Source organism: Grampus griseus, assembly GCF_964374135.1.
Source record: "Grampus griseus genome assembly, chromosome: 7".
NCBI lineage: Eukaryota > Metazoa > Chordata > Mammalia > Artiodactyla > Delphinidae > Grampus > Grampus griseus.
In genome coordinates, this window is record NC_139001.1 from 111,809,136 (window position 1) to 111,836,929 (window position 27,794).

Below are 27,794 nucleotides of genomic sequence, written 5' to 3' on the forward strand. Positions count from 1 at the left end.
TCTTTGTAGTTTGTTCTGTAGATCTGCATTGTCCAGGGTGGTAGCCTCTAGCCACACGTGACTATTTAGATTTAGATTGAAGTTAAATAAACTAAGAAATTGGATCCTGTTCTAACCACATTTTTCAGGTGCTCAGTGTTTACTTGTAGCTAACGGATGGTATATTGGACAGCACAGATAGAGAACATCTTCATCCTTGTAGAAAGTACTGTTGCACAGCACTGATCTAGACTTCTCTCTTAGCTGTGGTTCTGGATGTCATGGCTTCAAAAAGTATCTCTGCCTTTGGTTTGGAAGTTAAAGAAATAAGATAATTACTTAGGTAATGAGTATCAATATCAATCACTGATATCTCCAATTTATTTCGACTTTAGAACTTGTTACAAAGGCTAAGGACTTGACCAGGTATAGTTTCTACTGAACTGCTTGGTTGTAAATATTCTGAGTCAGGTGAGCTGAAAATATGAAGTGGTTTGTTTTTGCATTTTGCCTTTGTAATGGAATTTGATACCTAGAGTGTTTTGAGGTGCATGTGTTTTTTAGAAAGTCAGCAGGTAGTTGCACCTTTTTGTGTGTAAGACATTGTTATTGGGGCTGAAGTTACTGCAAATAGGGCTAAGTTCCAGTTCCCTATCTACATTCTAGCTGAGGATGTGGTGGGGAAGGCAGACACTAAAGCAAATACATGTACATTTTATGTTTTTCTTTTGTTTCTTTTCTTTTTTTTTGGCCATGCCACACAACTTGCAGGATCTCAGTTCCCCAAACAGGGATTGAACCCCAGCCACGGCAGTGAAAGTCCAGAATCCTAACCACTATGCCACCAGGGAACTGCCTGTTTTTCTTTTTAAATAGACTTTTTTTTTAAAGAGCAGTTTTAGGTTCACAGCAAAACTGAGCAGAAAGTGCAGAGTTCCCATATACCTGTTCCCCTCCCATTGCTGTTTTATTTTTAAATTTAAGATCCCCATTGTCCTTACTGCCACGTAAGTCAGGGAATACTGAATAGTCTTAATTTAGCTCACACTTTAAGAATACACTGGGTGATAAAAAATTCAGAGGATGGGATAAAACCATGGTTGTAGCTGTGCAAGTTCTTGAACTTTTCAGGCAAAAAAGGTTGGGAATTGGGCTTCCCTGGTGGCTCAGTGGTTGAGAGTCTGCCTGCCGACACAGGGGACACAGGTTCATGCCCCGCCCCGGTCCGGGAAGATCCCACATGCCTGGAGCGGCTGGGCCCGTGAGCCATGGCCGCTGAGCCTGCACGTCCGGAGCCTGTGCTCCACAACAGGAGAGGCCACACAGTGAGAGGCCCGCGTACCGCAAAAAAAAAAAAAAAAGGTTGGGAATTATAGAATGGGTTAATAGAGTTGCTGGGCTGTGCTAATTTGTCTTTTTTTAGGAAATAGATATATATTTAACCTAAGTTATTTCAGAAATAGACAAAAGTGCAAAGCGAACACTAAACCATCCCATCTAGAGGCAATCACTGTTCATATTTTAATTTCCTCCCAGACTTTTTTTCTGTTTGTGCTAGAGGTGCACATGCTTATATGTGTAGGTGCAAATTTGGGAGCATACTGCATTATAGTATTGTACTGTTTTTTTCCCCAATTACCATGATATCAATCTGTATTTTTAAACACTTTAAAAAGCAGCTGCATGCTATTTCATGCTCTGGATAGATCTGGTTAAGACTGTTCTCTGTTATAAGGACATTTAGATTATTTATAGATATTTTTTCACAGTTTTAAGCAGGGACACAGAGAACACTTTTTTCCCTTAGCTTCTGATGGACCGAAGAGAGTTATAAAGGAAAGCCTGTAGTGTCCTAGTGGGCACCCATTAGGACTTTGGCGTTCCTTTTCTGTTCTCTGTTGGTTGGCAGCAGCGTGAAATGCCTCGTTTTATTATATACTAGAGAAAGGACTCTTGTTCTTTTGAGACTGATGATGGAGAAAAACCTGAGAACAAAAGTGCTTGGCTAAATCACTTTTTTTCCCTTTTTAGTTCTTGAAATCATGAATCCTGTTTATAGCCCGGGTTCTTCTGGGGTTCCCTATGCAAATGCCAAAGGAATTGGTTATCCAGGTAAGCAAGTAAAATTTTGTTTCCATTATTGAACTTTGAACACGTGGTGAATTTCTGTGTCACTAAGAATGCTTTCGATGGACAAACCCAGCTCAAGTGGCTTAGATAGGGAAGAAAATGTATTGGCTCACGGAATTGAAAAATCAGGAGCTTGGTCTGGCTTTGGTCAAAGGCTGATCTGGTGGCATCAAGGGTGGGGATTGGCGTCTAGTTTCTCTGCTTCCTGTGCTCAGCTCCGCTTCCTCAGTGTCCTCTCCGTGTGGGTCCCTTTCTGACCATTGTGGTTCTGTGGTGCTCAGCCCCTCCCTTGGCTGTAAGTCTCTTCACCTGGCTCTGGCTCTCATCTTGTTCCTTCCATGCCAGCACCCGGGGCCAGGAGGGGAGTCTACTGATGAATTTAGGCCTGAGTTGTGTTCCCCACTTCACTGAAGTCTGCTAGTCCAACATGGGCTGTGATGGAGGGGGTGAAGCACAATTTGGGGGAATAGGAGTTGGTGGTCAAAAATAGCAAATTGTCGTCCTAATTGAAAGGAATAGTTATTTGTAGTATTACAATTGTGGGTTTAGGTGATATGGTGGAACAGATACTCTTAAAACCCCGTTGCTAAAAACCCCTGGGAAGTTAAATAAAACATTTCAAAAACGTTTAACTGAACTTGCAAGAAAGTAAGAGATTTCTGCTGCTGAATATGAAAACGACAAAAACCAGAGCATTGGGCCATTGAGTTGATGTGCCTGTCCTAGGGGCATTTATTATTTGTGGGTTTTAGCAACCTATTTGGGGACAGAAATTGAGGCCTTTGGCCCTTGTAAGGCTGGGAGTTGGAGTGGGACCCCTCATCAGTCTGATTCCTCCAGAGGATGATACTCACATTGGAGAGGTAGACTAAACAATCCATGCACTGGCTCCACGGGGAAGTTCAGTTTCTGCTTGGGCTCTGGGAAGGGAGAACCCTTTTCTAAGAATTTGTAACTATTCAGGGATGTTTCAGGCTCTACTTTGAATTACTTGTCCTTCCCAGGAGGTCCATACATCGAGAAACTAACATAAAAAAAGTCTCTAGGCGGCACTATTCTCTGGAGCACCTGACAACAGCAGGTGCAGAACTGCTGTGGAGGCAGATGTTCTCAACCCAGGTTGTGTGGGTTTCCCACAAAGTTCTGCCTGTTAACAAGTCAAAATTATTACAGAACACTGTGATGTTATTCGTCATGTCAGAGTCACCAGTCATGATAGACAGCAGGAACAAAACAGGTAAAAACCATATCACACAAGCATGTTTAGAATTACTGAAGATGCAAAAGAAAGAATCATATCGAAAAGAACCAGCTGGAACTTAAATGGAAAAAAAAAGGCATTTGAACAAAATTCAAGTTAAGCTGCAGATAAAACACTGCTAAAGGGAGGACCAGAATGCAGTATAAGGAAAGGGGGAAACAGACTGGTTAAGAAATAGAGGTGTTAGGATGAGAAGTTTTGAGGAGAATTAAAAGGTGCAGAAGGACCAAGTAGAGAGACTAGAAGAAAAGGAGTGCCAGAATTTTCCAGAATTGATAAAAGGTGATTTAGTGATAAGGCCTACTGTCTTTAACGAATTAACACTAGTTTAAACAGAAGGCTAAATAGCTGAAGAGAATCCTGTGTAAATCTGAAACCAGGGAATAGGCAAAACCTGATGGTATTAGCATTACCTATAATGAAACATTGGTTGCCTGTCATACCAGTTCTGTGCACTTTTTAAAATTTTATTTTTTAACATCTTTATGGGAGTATAATTGCTTTACAATGGTGTGTTAGTTTCTGCTTTATTACACAGTGAATCAGCTATACATATACATATATCCCCATATCTCCTCCCTCTTGCGTCTCCCTCCCATGTGCACTCTTTTAGGGGTTTTTTGGGTCTTAAAATTACATTTAAAAGAAAATTTCTGCAACTTTAAATCTGTTTAAAATGTTATCGTTTCTTCTTATTTTATCCATTTCTTTATACCTGTCCTAACTATTTTCTTGGTTTTAGTATTTTAGTCTCCTTGACTTTCATAAAACTCTCTAGATCAGCAAGGGTTTAGTGTAGGAACTAGTAACCACTCTAGGTATTTCGAATGGGAGTGGGAGTTAAATAATGTGCCTACAGAATTTTGAGGCTAGCATAACTTCAGTACCAAAAACTAACGAGACATTACAAGGAAAGAAAGTGCTTTTATACCATTTTATACTTTTATACTAGTAAACGGAGAGACTTGTCCATAACTTTCTAAAATTTACATTTAATGGGAAAAAAGAAACACTTCCCAACAACTTCATCTTTTAATTGTAGTAATATGGTAACTGACATATGGTCAGCCCTTCATATCCGTGGATTTTGGGTATTGTGTCCTGGAACCAATACCCCTAGGATACTGAGGAATGACAATAATTGGGTTCATATGCACCATCTTACTGTTATTTTCTAATTGATAGCACCTGGGTTTTTTGTTTTGTTCACTTTCTTCTTTTGGATTAACCAAGTATTTTTCATTAAATTTTTCCTTCTTTTAATTTTTGAAAAATTCTTTTGCTATTTAGTGATGACTCTAAAGATTACAGCACTTTTTGCTCCCCCTCCCCTCCCCCCTCCCCTCGTCCCCTCCGCTCCCCCTCCTTCCCTCCTCCCTCCACTCCTCCCTCCCCTTCTCCCTCCCCTCCTCCCCCCACTTCTCCCTTCCCTCCTCCCTCCCCTCCTCCCTCCCCTCCTCCCCTCCTCCCTCCTCCCTCCCCTTCTCCCTCCCCTCCCCCTCCCCTCCTCCTTCCCTCCTCCCCTGCCCCTCCTCCCTCCCCTCCTCCCTCCCCTCCTCCCTCCCCTCCTCCCTCCCCTCCTTCCTCCCCTCCTCCCTCCCCTCCTCCCTCCCCTCATCCCATCCCCATCCCCCTCTTCCCTCCCCTCCTCCCTCCCCTCCTCCCTCCCCTCCCTCCCCTCCTCCCTCCCCTCCCTCCCCTCCTCCCTCCCCTCCCTCCCCTCCTCCCTCCCCTCCTTCCTCCCCTCCTTCCTCCCCTCCTCCCTCCCCTCCTCCCTCCCCTCATCCCATCCCCATCCCCCTCTTCCCTCCCCTCCTCCCTCCCCTCCTCCCTCCCCTCCCTCCCCTCCTCCCTCCCCTCCCTCCCCTCCCCCTCCCCTCCCTCCCCTCCCTCCCCTCCCCCCTCCCCTCCCCCTCCCCTCCCCCTCCTCCCCTCCCCTCCCCCCTCCCCTCCCCCTCCTCCCCTCCCCTCCGCTCCTCCCCTCCCCCTCCCCCATCTCCCCTCATCCCCTCCCCATCCCCCTCGTCTCTCCCTCCTCCCCTCCCCTCCTCTCCCCTTTTACTGCATGTCTGCTAGCAGTGAATTTTGTTTTAGTTTGTGAAATGTTTTTATTTTGCTTTCATTTTTGGAACATATTTTTGATGAGTCTGTTGGTTTTCTGTGGCTGCTATAACAAATTGCTACAAAGTTTGTGGCTTAAAAACCACAGAAACTTATTCTCTCACAGTTGTGGGAGGCAGAAGTCCAAAATTCAGGTGTTGGCAGGGCCTCATACCCTCTGGAGGCTCGAGGTAAGAATCATTTCTTGCCTCTTGAAGTTTCTGGAAGCTTTCAGCATTCCGTGACATGAATAGCCTTGTGGCAGCATCACTCCGGCTTCTACTTCCATGGTTACATCATCTCCTCCTCGTCTGTGTTTCATATGCAGACACTTGGCGTTGGGTTTAGGCCCCCACTACCCGTAATCCATGATGATCTTATCTGAAGGTCCTTAACTTATGTCTACAAAGACTCTTTTTCCAAATAAGGTAACATTTATAGGTTCCAGGGATTTGATGATGTATCTTCTGGGGGGGGCGGGGTTTGCCTACCATACTGAGTATACAGTTTTAGGTTGGCTGTTATTTTCTCTCAGCACTTTAAAGGCAGTTGTATTGTCTTCCCGTTTCTGTCAGAATTATTTTTGTTTCTTTGGAGTTAGTATATCCCTTCCCTCCCCCCTGACCCCCGACCCCGCTGCTTTTAAAATATCTTTGTTTTTACTGTGAAATGGCTAGATGTGATTTTCTTTGTGTTTATCTTTGCTTAGTGCTCACAGAGCTGCTTGACTTTGGCTTGATTGTTCAGAGGGCGGTAGAAGGAAGAAATGGGGAGGAAAAAATATCTCCTCTGAAGTGAAGGTAGTTTTTCCAGAAGAGTGGGCTTTAGTCGCACTTTAAGGAGAACACTTTTAAATAGCTTGGAGAGCTCAAAACTGCTGTTTAGGGAACTGAAAGCCAAATGAGCCAAGAACAACATTTAAAGGAAAACCGTGGCACAGCAGCCGGAGGGTGAGGAGTTGTCTCCAGATGGTTCTGAGCACAGGGGTGAAGAAGCAGGGCTCCTCCCAGAGGCACGGAAAGTCTCGGGCATCCGGCTCAGCGGCAGAGGGCAGGGGCTGGGGGGGGGGTTCTCTCTCAGGGTCTCCCGGGGCACTCACCCCTCCCAGCCCCACCCCACTACTGCCTTCACCCTTCCTCCCTCCACTTGCGAAACCCAGGGGCAGCTTGAGCCCCCAGCGACCCTCTCAGCAGCCCAGATTCTCCCCCAGAGCCTGGCAAGTTCTAGGACTGGAAGCCAGGCTAACAAGGCCGGCGCCAGAGGTGCAGTCGGGCCTGGAAAGAGTGTGTGGCGGGCACTGGAGCCTTAAAGCCCACCCACATCCTTCAAGAGGAGGGAGGAACGCATCTTTCTAACAGTACTTCTCAGGGGTCACCGTGCTCCCCACCCCATGGTGATCCATGCTCACTTGACACAGACCACCTCCTAATTGTCCCCCTCAATTCCGCCCGAAGGGGTCCTCTGACAGGGGTCTGTGACAGCGTGGGTCAAGACCTCTTTAGTCAGCTGAGGCCAATACTTCAGGGGTCCCTCCAGTCCCCTCCCTGTCGTTGTGGTGTCCCGTCCTCCCCCCCCCATACTTTATCTAATAGAGGAAGGAGTGCAGTCAAAGGACCTGCGAGCCTGTGGGTGAGTTTTAAGCCCGAAAGCCCGAGATGCAATTAAATATTATTGGAACCTACTGTAAGGTGGGGGAGGGGAGGCTAGGAGGCTGCGTCCCACCGCAGTGGGTCCAGCTCTGGGACCCTGCACCCCCGCATCCCCTCCCTTGCTTCCCCGACTTCAGCAGCAGGAGCTCCGCAACCCCACCCAGTCCTTTGCAGCTCCCCCTCCTGGATTCCCTGCCGGATGCACAGGTTGGCCCCTCCCCACCCACTGGCGGAGCACTGGAGGGCAGGGGTTAGACGAGGGACCAAAGGGACCAAAGCTCCCCGCACGGCTCTTCTAAACAGCAGGGGCGGCTTGGAGCAAACCTGAGCTCTAGTTTTCTAAGTCATAAGAAATACACAATTTAAAGACCTTGTTGGCTGACTGCAGTCTGTGGATCACCCGTGGTCTGTGTTATCAGTTTATCTTTTTCTATTTCACTCATAAGGTCCTGTGTCTTGCCATTCCTAGTGTTTTTTTCATGGAATGTAATAAACAAGTGTATTAAAAATTATAGGTAATCCGGTTGATATCTTCCTTTGTTAACCACACAGCACGTTGCTTGATCTTTTTTTTCCCCCCAGCTTTACTGAGGTATGATTGATAAATAAAAACCGTATATATTTAGGTTGTACAACATGGGTTTTTTTAAGGTGTATGTGATGATTTAATGTATGTATATGTAGTGAAATGATTACCACGATTAAGTATCTCCAAATATCATCACATTGGGGATTAGGGTTTCAACATGTAAATTTTGGAGGGGACACAGACATATCATGCTCCCAGGCCAACTATGTCCATATATTCTAATTTCGCCTTTGTTGCACGAGGGTATCGGACCCTGAGATGGAGTTAGGAGTTCAGACGTTGTGGGGGTGGGTAACGCTTGTAAGGATCTGGTGGGGTGGAAGCAGTACTGGGTGTGGGAGCCTGACCCGAGTGTGCAGTGTCAGCGGGCTCATTGGGGAGCCCTGGGGCGGCACTGGCAGTTAGAGGAGGCCTCGGCAGGCAGAAGTGGCCCTGCAAAGCCCTGCTGCTGAAGGCTCTCCTCCCACATCCTCCTCCCCACAGCCGAACGGCAGGTTGTTTTCTGGAATCGAGATGCAGGTGGTTGTGGTCACTTGGCTTTGTCAGTTCTTGATTGTTCCCTGTCGGTTCGCCTTGTTCTTATTTGTATTTTATAATACATAGTACTGCTGCATAACCCTTCATCTTGTGGGGGTTTCCATAGTTTTATTCAACCAGTTCTTTGCATGGGTATGTTGTTTGAAGTCTTTTGCTATTCCAGTAATACTGCAGTTGATAGTGTTTGTGAAAATTATCTTCAGGGTGGATTCCTTGAGGTGGGATTGCCAGTGGAGAGAGTAAATGCAGATGATTTTTTTTTCCTGTTATTCTTTTTAAAAATTTTTATTTTATATCGGAGTATAGTTGATTAACAATGTGTTTCAGGTGTACAGCAAAGTGATTCACTTATACATATACATGTATCTATTCTTTCTCAAATTCTTTTCCCATTTAAGTTATTACAGAATATTGAGCACAGTTCCCTGTGCTATATAGTAGGTCCTTGTTGCTTATCTATTTTAAATATAGCAGCGTGTACGTGTCATCCCAAACTCCCAATCTATCCCTCCCTCCTACCCTTCCCCCCGGCAACCCTAAGTTCTTTCTCTAAGTCTGTGAGTCTGTTTCTGTTTTGTAAATAAGTTCATTTGTATCTTTTTTTTTTTAGATTCCACATATAAGCGATACCACGTGATATTTGTCTGAGCGATACCACATGATATTTGTCTTTCTTTGCCTGATTTACTTCACTTAGTATGATAATCTCCGGGTACATCCATGCTACTGTAAATGGCATTATTTCATTCTTTTTAATGGCTGAGTAATACTCTGTTGTAGGTATACCACATCTTCTAACGCAGATGTAATTTTAAAGGTACTGCCAATTTCCCTTCTTGCGTAGGATTTTTACTGCTTTGCACTCCTACCAGAAGGGTGTGAGACTGTTGTTTACCCCACAACCTTGCCAAGAAAGCATGTCCTCAGCTTTTGGATTTGTGCCAGCCTGAAGTTAGAAATGGTAGTTGGCAGTTCTCTCTGTCCATGTCTTCCGTTTTCTTTTGGGTTTTTGTTTTTTTAACTTTAAAAGTTACTTATATATTAAGTGTACTTTCCCTTTGTCTACATAATTTGCTAGTATATTTCTTGTAGAAAGCTAAGTTTTTTTTACACAGCTAGTGGTATTTAAGTTTTTGTTTTTATGAAGTGATTGGGATTTGGGATCACTTCCAACCTCTTGCAAGAGGGGGAGTCTGGGCAGTGTAGTTTTTAGCTTGCCAGCCCCTGCCTGCCGGAAAGGAGGTAGAGTCGATGTTGGAGGAGACAGTCCATGGTACTCGCCAAGGGGCATTTTCAGGAGGACAGTACTGTGACTGGGAAGATGGACAGGAGTGGGAGGGAGCAGTGGTTCTCAACCATGTTGATTTGGAACCCTGCAGGTTAGAATTTTCTGGAGGGATTACAGCTTCTCACAACGATTTGTGTAGGTAGTAGACTAGCAAACCTGGGTCATCTTGGCTCTGTGCCCTGAATGTAGAGAAGGCTCTTTAAGGCCCCATTGTCGCGTGGTGAATGGATCGAGCTGAGAGCTGTGAGGGACGTGGAGCGAATAACTGAGGCCCCTCTCTGGTTTTTTTTTTTTTTTTTTGCTGTACGCGGGCCTCTCAGTGTTGCGGCCTCTCCCGTTGAGGAGCACAGGCTCCGGACGCGCAGGCTCAGCGGCCATGGCTCACGGGCCCAGCCGCTCCGCGGCATGTGGGATCTTCCTGCACCGGGGCACGAACCCGTGTTCCCCTCATCGGCAGGTGGACGCTCAACCACTGCGCCACCAGGGAAGCCCGCCCCTCTGGCTTTGGCTGAAACACTAATGTCTTTCTTGATGGTTCTGTTGTGTTCACGTGATCAATTAGTGGTTGTAGTTTAGTCTTATTAAGAATTCCTCATTTGTGTTAATAAAGGTCAGGTTGCTTGCAAACGGAATGTGTGATTAGATTTTTCCCAGTTCCATTTGTGTATGGTGCTGGTTAGAGCCCGTTTAGCATGTGAAGCTTGCAACACTCTTATTACTCTTGCTAAGTAATAAATTAGGCGATTAGAATCGAAAATAAAACTGCCAGAAGAATTGAGAGTTTTCTGACTTCAGCTTAGGATATATATTTTTTTTACTTCATTCTAATTCAGTTTCTGTCAAATAAATTTAGAAAGTTGTAAGCATTTATACTCTTAGGTTTAAAAGACTCGTTTATGATTGTGACCCATCACAGCTCTGAGGAGAGGAGACAAGTAGAGACCACCTGCTCAGCACCCATAGCGCTGTTGGGCTCCTGAAGTCAGTCTGGGGGTTGTGGTGAAGAAGCTGAGGACAGCTGGGTCTGTGGGAGCCCTGGTTTTAAAATCACATTGTTTTTTCTTTTTTCTACAGCTGGTTTCCCCATGGGCTATGCAGCAGCAGCTCCTGCCTATTCCCCCAACATGTACCCTGGAGCGAATCCTACCTTCCAAACAGGTAAGCAGGCCATATGTGCTGGGTGGCAAAAGTGCTTTGTCCATGTGGCTGGGGGAGAATGTCAAGTGGATGGATTTTGAGAAGGGTGGTTATAGAATTGGGATTTGGGGTTGAAATGATTTATTGGTTCATAAAATTAGGCTTCTTAATAAGTACAATAAAAGCTTAATTCTTATTGCACATAAAGCTTTGTATCAGTATATTGCATTTCTGGTGTCCTTCCACAACACGGATCTTCATTCCATCATAGCTTGTTACAGGTAACTAGTTGTGCCAGAACATGTATGTATTTATGAAATAGTGTTGATTATTAGAAACTAAAGATCATGTTGCCATGTTAATAAGTAGAATTTCCATGTTGCTAACATTTTTAGAGATAACTGATTTCTCTCTAGAACTTGAGCACCTTGATTATGGCTTTAAAAGAAAGTTTTGTTTTCTATGTAAGGTGCATGAGAATAGTTTCCGATTTTAGAAATCAAGTGGTACAATTGAAAGTGGAATTTGTTTGGGTCTGGTCCTTGTAAAGACAGTTTTTTTTAATGGGACTTTCCTCTTTGAGCCTGCATTTTGGTGTTGGCTCATTCCAGGCTTTATTCACCCAGGATGGACTTTGTGATTCTGCTGCAGCAGTGGTGACCTACACTCTGACCTGAAGGCTCAGCCTCACGTGTCTGCCGGGGTGCTTCTTTGTCCCTCGGAACCCCTAGCCTCACATGGTTAACTTGACAGGAGAGGAGACAGCAGCAGTGTCCTTTTCCTGAGTTCTTCCAGTTTGATAATCATAAAATTCTTCCTTCCTTCCGTGGCCCTTCTGTCCATGACTCGCATTCCATTCCCACTCTGACTGCCTTTGTTCACCCTGTAGCTCACACCCAGAGAAAGACCTTCTTAGCTTGGTCTTCCTGCTCCCAAGCTTTCTCTCCTTGACTTCACGTTCCCTGCACTTACACCAGAGTAATGTTTGCAGTTATGATGGTTTCCCATGACTAAGACACAGTGAAGCCTAGAGTCCCAACTTTAAATCCCTAGCTCTTTGACACATTGACCTGTTCTTTCCAAAAGAGATTTTGTTTTGTTTTTGCATAGCTTTTATTCACACTCTTTCTCCCCCAAGAACTAGAGAACCTGCTACTTTGTGCCATCTTTTGGGATCTGTTATGGAACATCCCTTCCCTGGGACAAGCAGTATTATGTTATTACTCACTAGATTATTTAAGGGCCAAATGGCACCACCATCTCCTTTTGTGAAACATCTCATCTTGTTTAACTTTTTTAAAACAGCTCTCTGGAGGTCTGAATGATGTTCAGTAAACTGCATATATTTAAAGGGTACTTGATATGATGTATGCCACCTTCTCAGTCTAGAGTGAACATATCACTCATCCCCAAAAGTTTTCTCCTGCCCCTTTGTGACCTCACCTAGGCTCCAGGAAATCACTCATCTGTGTTCTCTCACTACAGATCATTTGTAGTTTCTAAAATTTTGTATAAGTGAATCATATTGAATGCCCTTTTTGGGGGACTGGCTTTCATTCAGGATAATTTTTGACATCCATGTTGTAGTGTATATCAGTAGTTCGTTTCTTATTATTGTTGGGTAGTATTGCATTGTACAGAAATAGCACAAATTGCTTACCCATTCACTGGCTGATGAACATTGGGACTGTGTGCAGTCTGAGGCTGTTACACATGAAACCGCTGTGAATACTTGTGTACATTCTTTTTGTGGACATACCCTTCCATTTCTCTTGAGTAAATACAGAGGAGTGGAGTGGCTGGCTCTTAAGGCAGGCGTATGTTTAACTTTGTAAGAAGCTGCCACACTTCCAAAGGAGTTGTGCTATTTTATGTTCCCACCAGCGGTGGAAGAGAGTTCAATTTCCTTTATATCTTTGCTAATACATGATATAGTCATTCTTTTTAATTTCAGCCATCCTAGTGAATATGTAGTGATATCTTACTGTAGTTTTAATTTGAACTTATCTAATGACTAATAATGTTGAACATCTTTTCGTGTGCCTGTTTGCCACTTGTGTGTCTTTGGTTAAGTGTTTGTGTACATCCTTTTCTGCCTGTCAGTTTTTAAGTTTTTTTTTATTGTTGGGTTTGAGAATTCTTTATTAGATATATGATTTGCAAATATATTTTCATAGTCTGTGGCTCTTCACAGTGTCTTTAAAAGAGCAAGAGTTTTTAAATTTAATGAAGTTCACTTTATCATCTTGTTCTTTTATGAATCACGGTTTTGGTATCGTTTCTAAGAAATCTTTGCCTAACCCAGCATCACAAAGGTTTTCTCCTAGAAGTTTTATAATTTTAGGTTTTACATTTAGGTTTATGACCTATTTTGGATTACTTTTTCTCTATGGTGGTAGGAATGGATTGAAGTTTATGTTTGCATAAGTATTCGTTGTTTTTTACTGTATGTGATCATGCTGCAGACAACCATAAAATGTCACTGTTCTAGAATTCTCCAGCGTAGCTCACTTGTACTCATTTTCTCTATGGAGTACAAATTGATGTAAAAATGTACTAAAAGCTTCCAACTTTCTTATTCTTTTACAAAAAGAGCCTCAGGTTTATTTGAGGCTGGTGAAGCCGTTTTCCTTGCCCAGGGTGTGAAGTGCTCCCCTGAAGGGAAAGTTTGGTGTTTATCGGGCTGGTGCTGGTGTCTGATAGTTTCCTCCTCTGGCCCACCTGTAGAACAGGTGCCATTCCTCTTCTCTCGCGTGTTTCCTTTCTTGTAGGGAGATGGGCCCTTTCTTGCCTCTTTTCCAAGACTGCTCTCAAGCTGTTCCTCTAACCCAGAAGCTGGGGCGGGCAGGTGGGAGTAGTGGTCTTGGTGGGAACAGTGGCTGCCAAGAGGGCCTGCCTTGTTGAAAGGGGTGTCCACTGATGGGTGCTGGATAGTGGTCGGCTGCCACACTGCTCGCCCAGCATTGCCAGATCTTCAGATTTTTAGGAGAAGCTGGGAATAAAGATGTATGTGAAATTTGTGAATGAAAAAGATAAAAGGCACTTGGAAGGTCCTGCCGGTGTCATGCAAGTGCTTGCAGCCACCTGATCTGAGTCTAGGCTACAGCTGTGCTCCCTTCTTTTTCTGGGATCCTCAGCATTTTCATAGCTTGAATTTTTTTTTTTTTAACATCTTTATTGGGGTATAATTGCTTTACAATGGTGTGTTAGTTTCTGCTTTATAACAAAGTGAATCAGTCATACATAAACATATGTTCCCATATGTCTTCCCTCTTGCGTCTCCCTCCCTCCCACCCTCCCTATCCCACCCCTCCAGGCTGTCACAAAGCACCGAGCCAATATCCCTGTGCCATGCGGCTGCTTCCCACTAGCTATCTACCTTACTACGTTTGTTAGTGTGTATATGCCCATGACTCTCTCTCGCCCTGTCACAGCTCACCCTTCCCCCTCCCCATAACCTCAAGTCCGTTCTCTAGGAGGTCTGCGTCTTTATTCCTGCTTTACCCCTAGGTTCTTCATGACATTTTTTTTCTTAAATTCCATATATATGTGTTAGCATACGGTATTTGTCTTTTTCTTTCTGACTTACTTCACTCTGTATGACAGACTCTAGGTCTATCCACCTCATTACAAATAGCTCAATTTCGTTTCTTTTTATGGCTGAGTAATATTCCATTGTATATATGTGCCACATCTTCTTTATCCATTCATCCGATGATGGGCACTTAGGTTGTTTCCATCTCCGGGCTATTGTAAATAGAGCTGCAATGAACATTTTGGTACATGACTCTTTTTGAATTTCGGTTTTCTCAGGGTATATGCCCAGTAGTGGGATGGCTGGGTCATATGGTAGTTCTATTTGTAGTTTTTTAAGGAACCTCCATACTGTTCTCCATAGTGGCTGAACCAATTCACATTCCCACCAGCAGTGCAAGAGTGTTCCCTTTTCTCCACACCCTCTCCAGCATTTATTGTTCATAGCTTGAATTTTTAAATTAACTTTTTCAGTGGGCTTTTTTTTCTTATGTGATGAGTAAGCCAAAATTGTCACTATAGAAAAATTAAACAAAATTTTTCTCCATTTCTGCTGCTTTCTCAATGTTCTGGTTCTCTCACCACCAGATTTTTGGACAAAGCTGATGTATTGTATAGGGGTTGTGTATGTAGCTTTTAAAGCACTTTTGCAGCCCTAACACTGCTTATTTCTTAGCTCTTACAAGTGTGACGTAGGGAGGTTTTAGAGAACCTTGTGAGGAGATGTCATGTCTTTTGCTGAAAGATTCCATCACTCAGAATCTGGAAATGGAGGTGATATTCATTTCATCCTCATGAACAAGCCTAGTAGGCTGAGTACATGTGCAACCAGAGAGGGCTGTCTGTTTTTGGAATCAGAACAGTATATTGGAAAGAGTTTGGGCTGTAGCATTACCAAGATATGGCTCAAATCCTGACTCTGTCACTCCTGGGAAAGATGTTTCATTTTGGGCATTTTGTTTAATGAATCATTATATCTCCTCAGCTGTGTTAATTGAGGATTTTAGCTGCAAGCACGCAATCAAGCTCCCAAGGCACCAGGGATGCACATTCAGGCTTCTGTTCTGTTCCCGCTTACAGCCAGGAGTATCTGTAACTAATATCTGCATTGGTCATCTGAAATCATCAAGAAAACATTCAGTTCTTTTTAGTAAGCTCTATGTAAGAGGTGATTTAGATATTACATTGGCACATATTTTTAAAAGATGAAAACATTGCTAGGAGTGATGAAAGGCTTCTCTGGTTGCTGCCATGCATGACTGGATGGCGGATAAATTGGGGAAACATTTTTGGAGGACAGTTTGGCAATATAATAGAAGCTTAAAAATGAGAATAATCAGTTATGCAAATATTTATGTATACATGTAGATATATCTAGTAAAGTAATGGTTTGATTAAACTGTTGGCTTATTTCAGTGTTTAACTGGTCTTATTACTTGTTTATGAGGGATGCTTAGTAAGTGGAAATGCTTTACGATATGTCACTTTCTTTTTAAGCTCAGAATTATGTCCATGAAGTAAGATCCCAGGTTTGTTTAAAAATTAAGTTTCACTTAAGGCGGGCCACACAGGAGAGAAGAGCATTAGTGTGTTAATAGGTTGTGGGGTCATGGCCTCTGTTTCTCTCTCTCACTTAAGTTAAAGGTTTACATTCACATAGTTTAAAGATTCCTAATTTTCCTTCCTACCCCTGTTACTGTGACCCTGTGAGCATTGCTCACTGCTGTGAACGAGTGGCTGTTTTCTTTTGCAGTTACTTTTTCTTCCCTGGACCTAGTGTCTTTTATTAGATTTCTGTAACCACAAAGTTAATTAAACCCTCAGCTTCCCCCCAGGTGTGGGGTCTCTTCTCAGCATTTTAGGCCACGTAAGGTGTTCGTGTTTTCTTTTCTTGGTGGTGTCTTTTTGAAACCCTCTCTCCTACTCTGGCCTGGGCTGCTTGTCCTCTGGGCCTTACACTGGGTCGTTCTCCTCCATCACCCCAGGGAGTTCTCTCCTCTTCCCTTCCACTTGATTCCTTGTCTACTTTTGTAGTTTACTCTTCGGTTTTAGTGGAGGATCTTTTTCAGTAATCTCCCAGGAGAATATGGGAGAGTCACAGTTTTGAGATTTTTCATGTCGGAAAACATTTTATTCTGCACTCACACTTCATTGTTAGTTTGTCTGGATATAGAATTTTAGGCTAGCAGTTATTTCCCCTCAGAATTTTGAGGACATTGCCGAACTGTTTGCCAGTTTTGTTGCTGCTGCTGAGAATGTCGGTACCTTTCTGATGCTTGGTTGACTGAGCTGGGCGTCTCTTTGGTGCTCTGTAGTAGTTCTGTCTCCAGGTTATGAAATTTCATGATGCTGTGTTTGGTGCAGGTCCTTCCTCCTCACATATACTATATGTTTCTGAATTTCCAAATTTTCTAAATAAATGTCTTATACTCAGAAAGTTACTATACGCAATTTGTGTGGTATGCGGTACTTTTGGGGAAAAATGATCTGTTCCGATATAAAAAGCTTCTGGCCCCTCACAGCAGCCTGAGAGCAGTGGCCCTGTGCGTGAGTTCTGCCCAGAGAGGAGGTCAGCCTGCGGTGATGCATGTTTGCTGAGAGTGAGGGGGAAGAAGGCTGTGGCCAGTGTGTTGTCTGTGTGGCACCCTTATGAATCGTCTTTAGGGAAGGAGCATCTGGAAAGCTGTTAGTGTTTTGAAAGACCAAGCAATGCGTGTGTTTGGTTTTGTATTGTGAATGGTTGGCAGATCTAAATATTATTTCACAAAGTGTCTAGTTTGGATACTATGAGATGTATGTATATTTATTTATGTATTTTTAAATTTTAAGTTCATAATATTCCTGTTGAGATTCTCTGGTGTGAGACAGTGGATCTGGTGTTATATAAAACAAAAAGGAAAGTGCCTATACACACTTGGTTTTTAATTGACTGGGGGACATGTTTGCTTTCCTTGAAATTGATTTGTCTCAGTGTTGGATAGAAAGTGATGTAATATTCATGCCCATACAAAAAACCAAAATCAATTTTCTCAAGAGTTCAGGACATAGCTCACAGTTACAAGAATAAGCAGTAAGATAATATATATTAAAAATTGTTGCTATAATTAGTAGAAATAGTGGGTGACTATTTTTCCAACATACAGAGAAGCTGAAAAAATTCACAGTAAGCATCTACGTATGGACTGCCAAGATTCTATAATTAAACTTTTTAAAATTGACTTTTTTAAAAAAATTTATTTTCTTTAGTTTTTTGGCTGCGTAGGATCTGAGTTGTGTGTGGGCTCGTTGTTGTGGCGCGCGGGCTTCTCCCTAGTTTGGTGCGTGGGCTTCTCTCTAGTTGTGGCATGCGGGCTCCAGGGTGCGTGGGCTCTGTAGTTTGAGGCACGCGGGCTCTCTCATTGAGGCGCGCGAGCTCAGTAGTTGTGGCGCGCGGGCTTAGTTGCCCCGCGGTATGTGGGATCTTAGTTCTCCAACCAGGGATCGAACCCGCGTCCCCTGCATTGGAAGGCGGATTCTTTACCACTGGACCACCAGGGAAGTCCCTAAAATCAACTTTTAAAATTAAACATTTTACTCCATCCATCCTTCAGTCCATCTTGTTTTTTCATGTGTTTTGAAGTAAGTTGTGGATGTCAGGATGCTTTTCCCCGTCTACTTCAGTGGGCATATTGTTAATATTTGTTTACGGTTCTTTTAGGTTTTGTTTTTAGGTGAAATTTACATACATGAAATGCTCACATTTTAAATATACCATTCATTGTATTCTGACAAATGCATACACATGGTAGCTTCTTGGAGTCATCTCTTTATCTTCAATAAAGTGTACATATGAGGCAAGTGTTATAAAAAAGATATCTCAGATGATTAAGAGACCTCAGGCTTGCTGGATGGGTTTCTGCAGCAGTAGGCCTCTAGCCTCCCTTAAAAGAAAAGCTCGACATCATAAGTTGGCCTATTGTTGAATGTGGTAAATAAGGGACTTTACCTTTTTTTTAGTGGATATGGTGGGCCAGAAGAGTGCTTCTGAATCAGAGGACCTCTCTCTGGAGAGTTGTATGCTTAGATCTTCCTAACTTTGCTTTCATACCGTGTCCTTAGAAGCTTACTCAGGTGGACAGCTTCCAGCTTCTCTTCAATCCAAGCTCCAGGCTCTTTCTGCAGTTTCAACAGAGACAAAATTGTCATGGACTTTCTTATTAGTAATATTGATGGCTTTTTTAGAGGCTCTGTTTTCTCCCAGTTTTTCATTCAGGTCATGAATGCATTGCTTGTGTGTTTTCACTTCCTCAGACAGGTTCTCCTTTCTCTTCTCATTCTTTTTTGAATCACTTTATCCTGTAGAACCATGACTTTCCATAGAGGGTTGGCTGTGTATGTATTGAACATTGGCATATTTTACCTTTATTCGTCTTTCCAGCTAGTACCTAGCTGCCAGGTTATCTTTCAGATCAGATTGCTGAAGAGCCATGCCTTCCTAGCTTATGGCCTTTTTAAAGGCTCAGAAAGCTTTTATGTTCCTCTCCTAGTAGCAGGGGACCTCTGCCGCTTCCTTCCTTGTCCCTTTAGCTCCTGCATGACTGTTGTTTCCTGGAAGGTTTTCTTAGCTCCTCTCTCAGTTGTGTGTCACCATCAGAAGGCATTATAATTTTTTCACCTTATTTACTACAAAACATTTTCAAATATACAGAAAAGTTGAGAGAACAGTGTAGTGAATGTCCATAATATCCAGCACCGAGATTCATCAGTTATCATTTTGCCGTATGTGCTTTATCTACCATATAAAGATGAGTGTGTGTGTACGTTTTGTTGTTTGTTTTTGGTTTTTTCTTGAAGCAATTCAGAGTTATAGCCTTTTTTGGCACTTGTCCTGTGGGCTTCAGTTTGACCCTCAACGTAACATAATGAGGATGCTCTTCTGCATGACTGTGATACTGTTATCATACTTAGAAGCAGTAATTCTCTCATTTCATTTTATAATTCATATTTAAATTTGCCCATTTGTCCCAAAAAATTTAAAAAAGATTTGGAAATAGGATCTATTCAAAATTTACATGTTGAATTTTTTATAAAGTTGAGTTTGTTATGTCTCTTGTCTCTTTTAATCCATAAATCTACCTAACCTTTATAAAACACCTTGAAAGACTTTTTATTATGAAAAATTTGAAATAACAAAAATACATAAGTACACAGCAGGATGATGGCCACTTACCCACACCCTAGCCTCAGCAGTTACAAGTATACACAAGTACACAGTACGGGGTCCACCTGCCCATGCCCTAGACTTAGCAGTTAATAGCTTACGGTTGATCTTTTCCATCTGTACTCCTGTCACTTTCCCCTATATTATTTTGAAGCCCATCTCAGACATCACATTCATCGGTTTTTCAGTATTATCTTTAAAAGATGAATTTAAAAATACATATCATCACACCTAAAAAATAACTATAATTAATACTATCAATACTACAATCAGTATTTATATTTCCAGTTGTTTCATCTATGTCATGGATGTTTTTTAATTGTACAGTGAAGAAAGGGGGGGACCTTGTTGGTTCCTTTTAACCTATGAAAACTGGCTAGCACCAGAAATTCTGAACGTGATTTTCAAGTTTGAAGTCTAGCACTTGTTCTCAAAATATGCTAATTCTGTGAATATTTTGATTTTCCGACATTTTTATAAAAACCTGATATCCTTTTGGTCAGATGTGAGTTTAGTGACTCCAGTGAGGCTCTCTTACTTCAAGCCAGTGGGACCACGTTTAGCAGTGTTCCCCTGTGAGTTAACTCAACGATGCCGCTGCTGCAGGGTTGTGAGAAGTGGGAAGGAGAGGGTAGCTCGCGGTGGAGGGAGCTGTCCAGACCTACTTTGCCTTCATCCACAAGCTTCTGTTTTTGAGACGACCTGCTCCTGCTTTTGCCAGCCAGGACTGTGTCAGTGCTGCTGTTTTGGTGGTCTCTTTCCTTGTGGTTTTCCCCTGAAGTCAACACCTTGTCAAGAGGGCTGGACCTTTTGACAAGCCCTGTTGGCCCCAAGCATGGCGTGTGATGTTGGTGATGCACTCTGGCAGTTGGCAGCACTCTGCCCTGGTGCAGTGCTTCCATCACCATGACTGGTCACAAGTGTGTCCAGGCACCAGTGCCTCATTTCCTCCTCTGATGTAGTCAGTCATTTATGGGGAATTAGGAGCTATCACTGAGCCGTCTCCTGGGAGTGTCAATGCAGGGTTAGAAATTAGTGGCTTTCATAATTACCTTTTTCTTTGTAATTAAAGAAAATGTTTTGCCGCCTTATTGTGGTATAATTGGTGTACAATTAAGTACATGTATTTAAAGCTTCAATTTGATGGGTTTTAACATGTATATACCTGTGAAACTATCACTTTCCTTTTCTGTCCCTCTTAAAGACTAGCAGATGAGCAGCTAGAGAGAGGGATTTAACTGCTCTTGTCTTTAATGTTGCTTTTCCAAATCCTGAGACTCTTTATTCTACTCTCTTTCAGCTCAAAACTGATATTGAAATTTGGTGTCTTCAAATTTTGGCATTGTTTTTACTTACATAATAGTTAATGAATTTCAAAATAATATAGGGAAACCTGGTGGGAATGTAAATTTGTGCAGCCACTATGGAAAACAGTATGGAGGTTCCTTAAAAAACTAAAAATAGGGAATTCCCTGGCAGTCCAGTGTTTAGGACTCGGCGCTTTCACTGCCGGGGCCCTGGGTTCAATCCCTGGTCAGAGAATTAAGATCCCACAAGCTGTGCTAGGTGGCCAATAAATAAATAAGCAAATAAGTAAATAAAACAAAAACTAAAAATAGAGCTACCATATAATCCAGCAATCCCACTCCTGATCATATATCCGGAAAAGATAAAAACTCGTATTCGAAAAGATACCAGTGTTCATAGCAGCACTATTTACGATAGCCAAGACGTGGAAACAACCCAAGTGCCCATCAACAGGTGATTGGTTTAAAAAGGCACGGTATATGTGTGTATGTTGGAATGTTACTCAGCCATAAAAAAGAATGAAATAATTACCATTTGAAGCAATGTGGATGGACCTAGAGAGTATTATACTAAGTGAAGTAAGTCAGACAGAGAAAGACAAATATATTGATGTCAGTTATATGTGGAATCTAAAAAATAATACAAATCTATATACAAAGCAGAAACAGACTCACAGACATAGAAAACAAACTTCAGTCTACCAAAGGGGAAAGGGAGAGGGGAGGGATAAATTAGGAGTATGGAATTAACAGATACAAATAGATACATAAAATAGAGAAGTAATAAGAATTTACTGTATAGCACAGGGAACTATTTCAATATCTTAGAATAACCTGTAATGGAAAAGAATATGAAAAAAACCCGTGTGTGTGTGTGTATAATTGAATCACTTTGCTGTCTACCTGAAACTAACACAATATTGTAAATCAACTGTACTTCAATACAAAATTTTTTTTCTAAAACACATAAATAGGGAAACCTGTGAGGGTCTTTTCTTCTTAAAACAGATACGAGCTGAGCTTGGGAATTACCTGGTTTGGGCAAAGGAGTCATTGCTCAGTGCAGCTGGATCTGGTTTTGTCTGAGCACCTGCTCTGATGTGTGTGACTTTGGGGCATTAACACCTTTACCAGCATCTTCATCATGAACACCATGAGGGACACTCTGGGGAATAAACGAGAAACATGGCATTTAAGGTCTTAGTGAACCCAGGCACACCAAGTGCATGATGGTTCTCAGTGGGTCTCCAGGACTGACTTGGCCCCTTGGAGGAAAGGGGGACTTGTGGTTCAAAAAAAAGATCATTTAAAACTGGTGTATCTGTTGGTGGGAATGTAAATTGATACAGCCATTATGGAGAACAGTATGGAGGTTCCTTAAAATACTAAAAATAGAACTACCATATGACCTAGCAATCCCACTACTGGGCATATACCCTGAGAAAACCATAATTGAAAAAGAGTCATGCACCACAGTGTTCATTGTAGCTCTGTTTACAATAGCCAGGACATGGAAGCAACCTACGTGTCCATCAACAGATGAGTGGATAAAGAAGATGTGGCACATATATACAGTGGAATACTACTCAGCCATAAAAAGAAACGAAATTGAGTTATTTGTAGTGAGGTGGATGGACCTAGAGTCTGTCATACAGAGTGAAGTAAGTCAGAAAGGGAAAAACAAATACCATATTTGTTTTTGCCTTGTCTTTAACGTTGCTCTTGTCTTTAACGTTGCTTTTCCAAATCCTGAGACTCCACACATATATATGGAATCTAAGGAAAAAAAATGGTTCTAAAGAACCTAGGGGCAGGACAGGAATAAAGATGCAGACGTAGAGAATGGACTTGAGGACATGGGGAGGGGGAAGGGTAAGCTGGGACGAAGTGAGAGAGTGGCATGGACATGTATACACTACCAAATGTAAAATAGATAGCTAGTGGGAAGCAGCTGCATAGCACAGGGAGATCAGCTCGGTGATTTGTGACCAAATCACAGGGAGGGAGACGCAAGAGGGAGGGGATATGGGGATATATGTATACATATAGCTGATTCACTTTGTTATAAAGCAGAAACTAACACACTATTGTAAAGCAATTATATTCCAAGGAAGATGTTAAAAAAAAGAACAACAAAAAAACCTAGTGTATATCCTGGAAGTCATTCATTCTTTTTTTCTCTTTTAGATTAAAATATAAGTACACCGCTAAACACAGTTCAATAAAGTGGTTTAAAATTTTTAAACTTTCATTTTTTTAATACTCAGCTCATTTTTAAGTTTGAGATATAATTTATGCAAATCACCCACATATTAAATGTTCATTTGGATGGATTTTGACAATTGTCATACTCATGTAACCACCACCCAAAACAAAATACTGAGCACTTTTTTTTTTTTTTTTTTTTTTTTTTTTGCGGTAAGAGGGCCTCTCAGACTGCTGTGGCCTCTCTCGTTGCGGAGCACAGGGTCCGGACGTGCAAGCTCAGTGGCCATGGCTCATGGGCCCAGCTGCTCCGCGGCGTATGGGATCTTCCTGGACTGGGGCACGAACCGGTGTCCCCTGCATTGGCTGGCGGACTCTCAACCACTGCGCCTAGGCTTTCCTTTCGCCCACTCCAAATCATACACCACTCCCCCGACTTCTGTCACCATAGCTAGGTTTATTTAAGTGTTGAAAATGAGATCCTGCAGTGTGTGCTCTGTGTCTGATGTCTTTTAAAAGGTCAGCATGCTTTGAGATTCATTCATGCTTTTGCCTTTTGATACTGAGTAGTATTTATATGGATGTATCATAATTTACCCATTTTCCTCTTGATAAACATTTGGATTATTTCCCACCTTTTGGCTATTATGAGTAAGATTGGTGAACATTTTTTACAAGTCCTGTTGTGGAAGTATGTTTTCATTCTTCTAGGGAAAGTATCTAGGAGTGAACTGTTGGGCCCTATGGGAAGTATATTTGTAGCTTTATGAGAAGTTGTATTGTTCCATGGAACTCGTGTGAGCACTCTGCCATCTCAGCCGTTCTAGTGAATGAGAAATGGCTTCTCAGACTTTTTAGAAAGCAGTTTTATTGAGGTATAATTTGCATATAAGCCATCCTTTATAAGTGCACAGTTTGGTGTGTTTGGACATGTATACAGATGTGTGACACCACAAACAGTCAAGTGACTTCATTCCTGTGAAAGATGCCCTCATGCCCTCTGGCCCCTGGGCACCACTAATTGGTTTTCTGTCTCTGTAGATTATGTTGGTCTTTCCTAGAGTTTCATATCATGTGTTACTGTGTCTGACTTCTTTTGCATATTGTATTTTTCTTTTTTTTTTGAGATTTATCCCATGTTATGTGTATCAGCAGTTCTATCCTTTTGGTTGCTGAGTAGTAGTATTTTGTTGTATGGTTGTACCACAGTTTGCTGGTGGTTTAGTCTGTATAAATCAGTGGGCTATGAACGTGGCAATTCAGGGACCCTCTCTTAACCTCCCTGGAGAAAAACTCCTCCGTTGGAATGGGGAGTCAGGAGGGGAGCCAGGCATCTTACTGCTTACCAGTAGCCTCTGAATCCCTCTTCCAGATCGTGGTCCTTCGTCACTTCCTGGCAACACATGCTGACAGCTTCTAGGTCTAGGGGAAGGGGCTTTCCAGGTGTCAGGCTGCTGCTTGACCCTCTTCACTGCTGGCTGAGAGTACAGCTTTTTTGAGTCTGCTAAATTATTTTCCACTTGTACTTTTAAAAAGATTCCAAAATTATTAGGTTCTAAAATGTCTTTTCTCTATTCTTGATCTGTGTGGCTTTGTGTCTTTTTATTTATTAATCTGCTTTATTGTCATTTTGGGTGGGGACAAAGGCAAAAGTATGTGTTCAGCCTGCTGTACCTTAGACCCAGAAGTCTTTTTAGCAAAACCCTGGTGTTTAAACGACAAGTTTTTCCTTTTGTTTTTGCTGTAATTAACAACACTGTGATGAGCATGCTTACAGTTCAGCCTTTGTTCAAATCCATGCTTATTTCTTTTTTTCTTTTTTAATTGAAGTATAGTTGATGTACAGTATTTTATAAGTTACCAGGGTACAATACAGTGATGCACAGTTATTAAAGGTTATATTCCATTTATAGTTACTGTAAATATTGGCTGTATTCCCTATGTGTGTCCTTGTAGTTTGTACCTCTGAATCCCCTACCCCTGTGTTGCCCCCCTCCTCCCTTCCCTCTCCAGTGAACCGCTGGTTTGTTCTCTATATCTGTGAGTCTGCTTCTTTTTTGTTATATTCACTAGTTTGTTGTATTTTTTAGATTCTACATATAAGTGATACCATACAGTATTTGTCTCTTTCTGATTTATTTCACTTAGCATAATACCCTCCACGTCCATCCATGTTGCAAATGACAAAGTTTCCTTCTTTTTTTATGGTTGAGTAACATTCCCGTGCGCGACCATATGTATGTGTGTGTTTCCCACATCTTCTTTATCTGTTGATGGACACTTAGGGTTGCTTTCTATCTTGACAATTGTAAATAATTCTGCTGTGAACATTGGGATACATGTATCTTTTCAAATTAGTGTTTTCGTTTTCTTGGGATAAATACCCTGGAGTGGAATTGCTGAGTCATGTGGTAGTTCTATTTTTAGTGTTTTGAGAAACTTCCATACTGTTTTCCATAGTGGCTGTACCAATTTGTGTTCTTACCAACGGTGTATGAGGATTCCCTTTCCTCCACAGCTTCACCGACTTTTGTTATTTGTGTTCTTTTTATTCATAGCCATTCTCACAGGTGTGAGGCGATAGATCCCTCACTGTGGTTTTGATTTGCATTTCCCTGATGATGAGCTATGTTGAGCATCTTTTTATGTGCTGTGCTTGTTTCTTTAAGACAAATTTCTAGAAGTAGAATGGTGGGGTTAAAAGACATATATACTTTTAATGCCAAATTGTGCCCCAGCAAGGGCGTGCTAATTTAAATTCCGACAGGACCAGTGTTTCTTTCCTGTTCCTATGTAAGTATGCACTCGGTAGAACTTTCTCCCCACCCCCTGAAAAAAAAAATACTTGCACATAAAGTCTAAGCAGTGAAGCCACATCTCAGCAGAGGTGTCAGATATGACTGTGGTCGGGGCTGGAACACTGCCTCGTTCCTCGCTGCATGCTTGGTTCGTCCCCTGTGTCTGGCCGAGTGTGGGTTTGAATGAAGGCTTTGGGCTTCTTTGTTTCAGGTTACACTCCTGGCACACCTTACAAAGTGTCCTGTTCCCCCACCAGCGGGGCGGTGCCACCGTACTCCTCCTCCCCCAACCCCTACCAGACCGCTGTGTACCCCGTGCGAAGTGCCTACCCCCAGCAGAGCCCATACGCACAGGTAGGCCTGGGGCGCGCTGTGGGAGTCTTACGGGGTCTCCTGGGCACTGTGCTTGTGGGAATGGCCGATTTCTCGGGGCTCTGACCCTCTGGGTGTGGGACCCTGTGGCCCTCGTCTCTCTTCTTTCCCCAGCAAGGCACGTACTACCCCCAGCCCCTGTATGCAGCACCCCCTCACGTCATCCACCACACCACAGTGGTGCAGCCCAACGGCATGCCGGCGACGGTGTACCCTGCTGCCATCCCTCCGCCTAGAGGCAACGGCGTCACCATGGGCATGGTGGCGGGGACCACTATGGCCATGTCAGCGGGTGAGTCCTTGGCCCTGGGGTGCCTGCTCTGTGATGGCATGAGGGCTGGGGGAAGGGAGAGCTCACCAGTACTCTGACCCTTGGCTTTGACTTTTCATGGCTAGGGTTGTGTGGAAGGACATCTGATCCTTTTGGGAAGAAGTGGCATGTTGTGTTTTTCTTTACCTCCCCTCCTTTCTCTTCGCTCTCCTTTCAGTTGAGACTGGAGTGTGGGGTTTAGACCATGAACCAAGTACCTTTTCCATAGACCATGACTGAGTAGCCGTCTCCAAATGGGATGGGGCCACTTTTTTTGGAGAGCTGAGTCACTTGGCTGTAGGGACAAGGAGTGACCAGATGCCTATGGCGAGCACATAGAGCTTGGGCGGGGGGGGGGGGTACTTTGTGATCTGGGGGCTGGCCCTGTTGATCCTCCCCTTCAGTGTGGGATACCAGTGCAGGCCAAGCTGTCTGAACGGGGATGTTTCTATGAATCTAGGAAAGCCGGTCTTGTGTTCATAGAGATAATAGCTCCCTGTAGAAATCCTTTGGCGTACATTGATTTTATCTCCCCAGGCTTCCCCTAGGTCTGGAAAATAAACCACAGACAGAAGAGACCCGTGGCTGGAATGGGCCTGTCTCCATGGAACCTTGGAGTGTTTGAGGGCTTGACTGAATGTCTAGGGATTAGGTTACCTCCTGTGGGCATGTGAATTGTCTGTGGTGAGGGGCCAGGTACACACAATGCGTTTGGTTGCCCATGGCTGGGTCTTTAGAAAAAAAAATACATATGTGTATATATATATATATATATACACACACACATATATATATACATATATATATATATATATATATATATATATATATATATATAGTTCCCTCTTTGTTTTCCTAGACTTCAGTATAAGGAAGACGTGTCAGGAGAGAATGGTGTTTCAGGATACCATGTGTGTTTCTGCTTAGAGTCACTCTTTTATTTGGTTTTCCCATACTTACCCGTGAAGGCGGAGGAGAGTCTGGCACAGATAGAAACTGCGTGTTTGCGGCACATGGAGGGTGGGGATGGCAGGCCCTGGTGTGGGTGCCCTGGTGTGGGTGCAGGCAGGAAGGAGGAGGAGAGGAGGGCTGCCGGGTGAGGCTGTAGCTTCGAGGTGGTGCTTGTCCGTGAATGGACACAGCCGAGTTTTCTTCAGTTTCAGGGAAAACATGCTTAGCTTACGGTACTCAGAAGCTCATGTAGTTGGGAATCTCCCTCCGCCTCCCTCTCTCCCTCTCTTCCAGTTATTTATTACCACCATAACCCAAGTGTACAGGTCAGTGGTGTTATCACACTGTGGTGTCACATCTCCAGAACTTTCTCGTCCTGGAGAACTGAAGCTCTGTACCCATTAAACAGCTCCCCCTTCCCCTTGGCCCAGACCCTGGCAACCACCA

At 43.0% G+C, this 27,794-nt stretch overlaps 1 protein-coding gene across 1 annotated transcript in view; it reads left to right on the forward strand.

Annotated features, from left to right (window-relative positions):
- The first annotated feature begins 1,993 nt into the window (after window positions 1-1,993).
- Window positions 1,994-27,794, forward strand: part of FAM168B (family with sequence similarity 168 member B) — a 31,361-nt gene continuing 5,560 nt past the window's right edge. Inside the window, exons 1-4 of the mRNA XM_082657994.1 lie at window positions 1,994-2,091; window positions 10,608-10,691; window positions 25,926-26,068; window positions 26,201-26,378. Of these exons, the coding sequence (XP_082514120.1) occupies window positions 2,022-2,091; window positions 10,608-10,691; window positions 25,926-26,068; window positions 26,201-26,378 (475 nt within the window). The 5' untranslated portion in view covers window positions 1,994-2,021. The remainder of the gene's footprint in view (window positions 2,092-10,607; window positions 10,692-25,925; window positions 26,069-26,200; window positions 26,379-27,794) is intronic.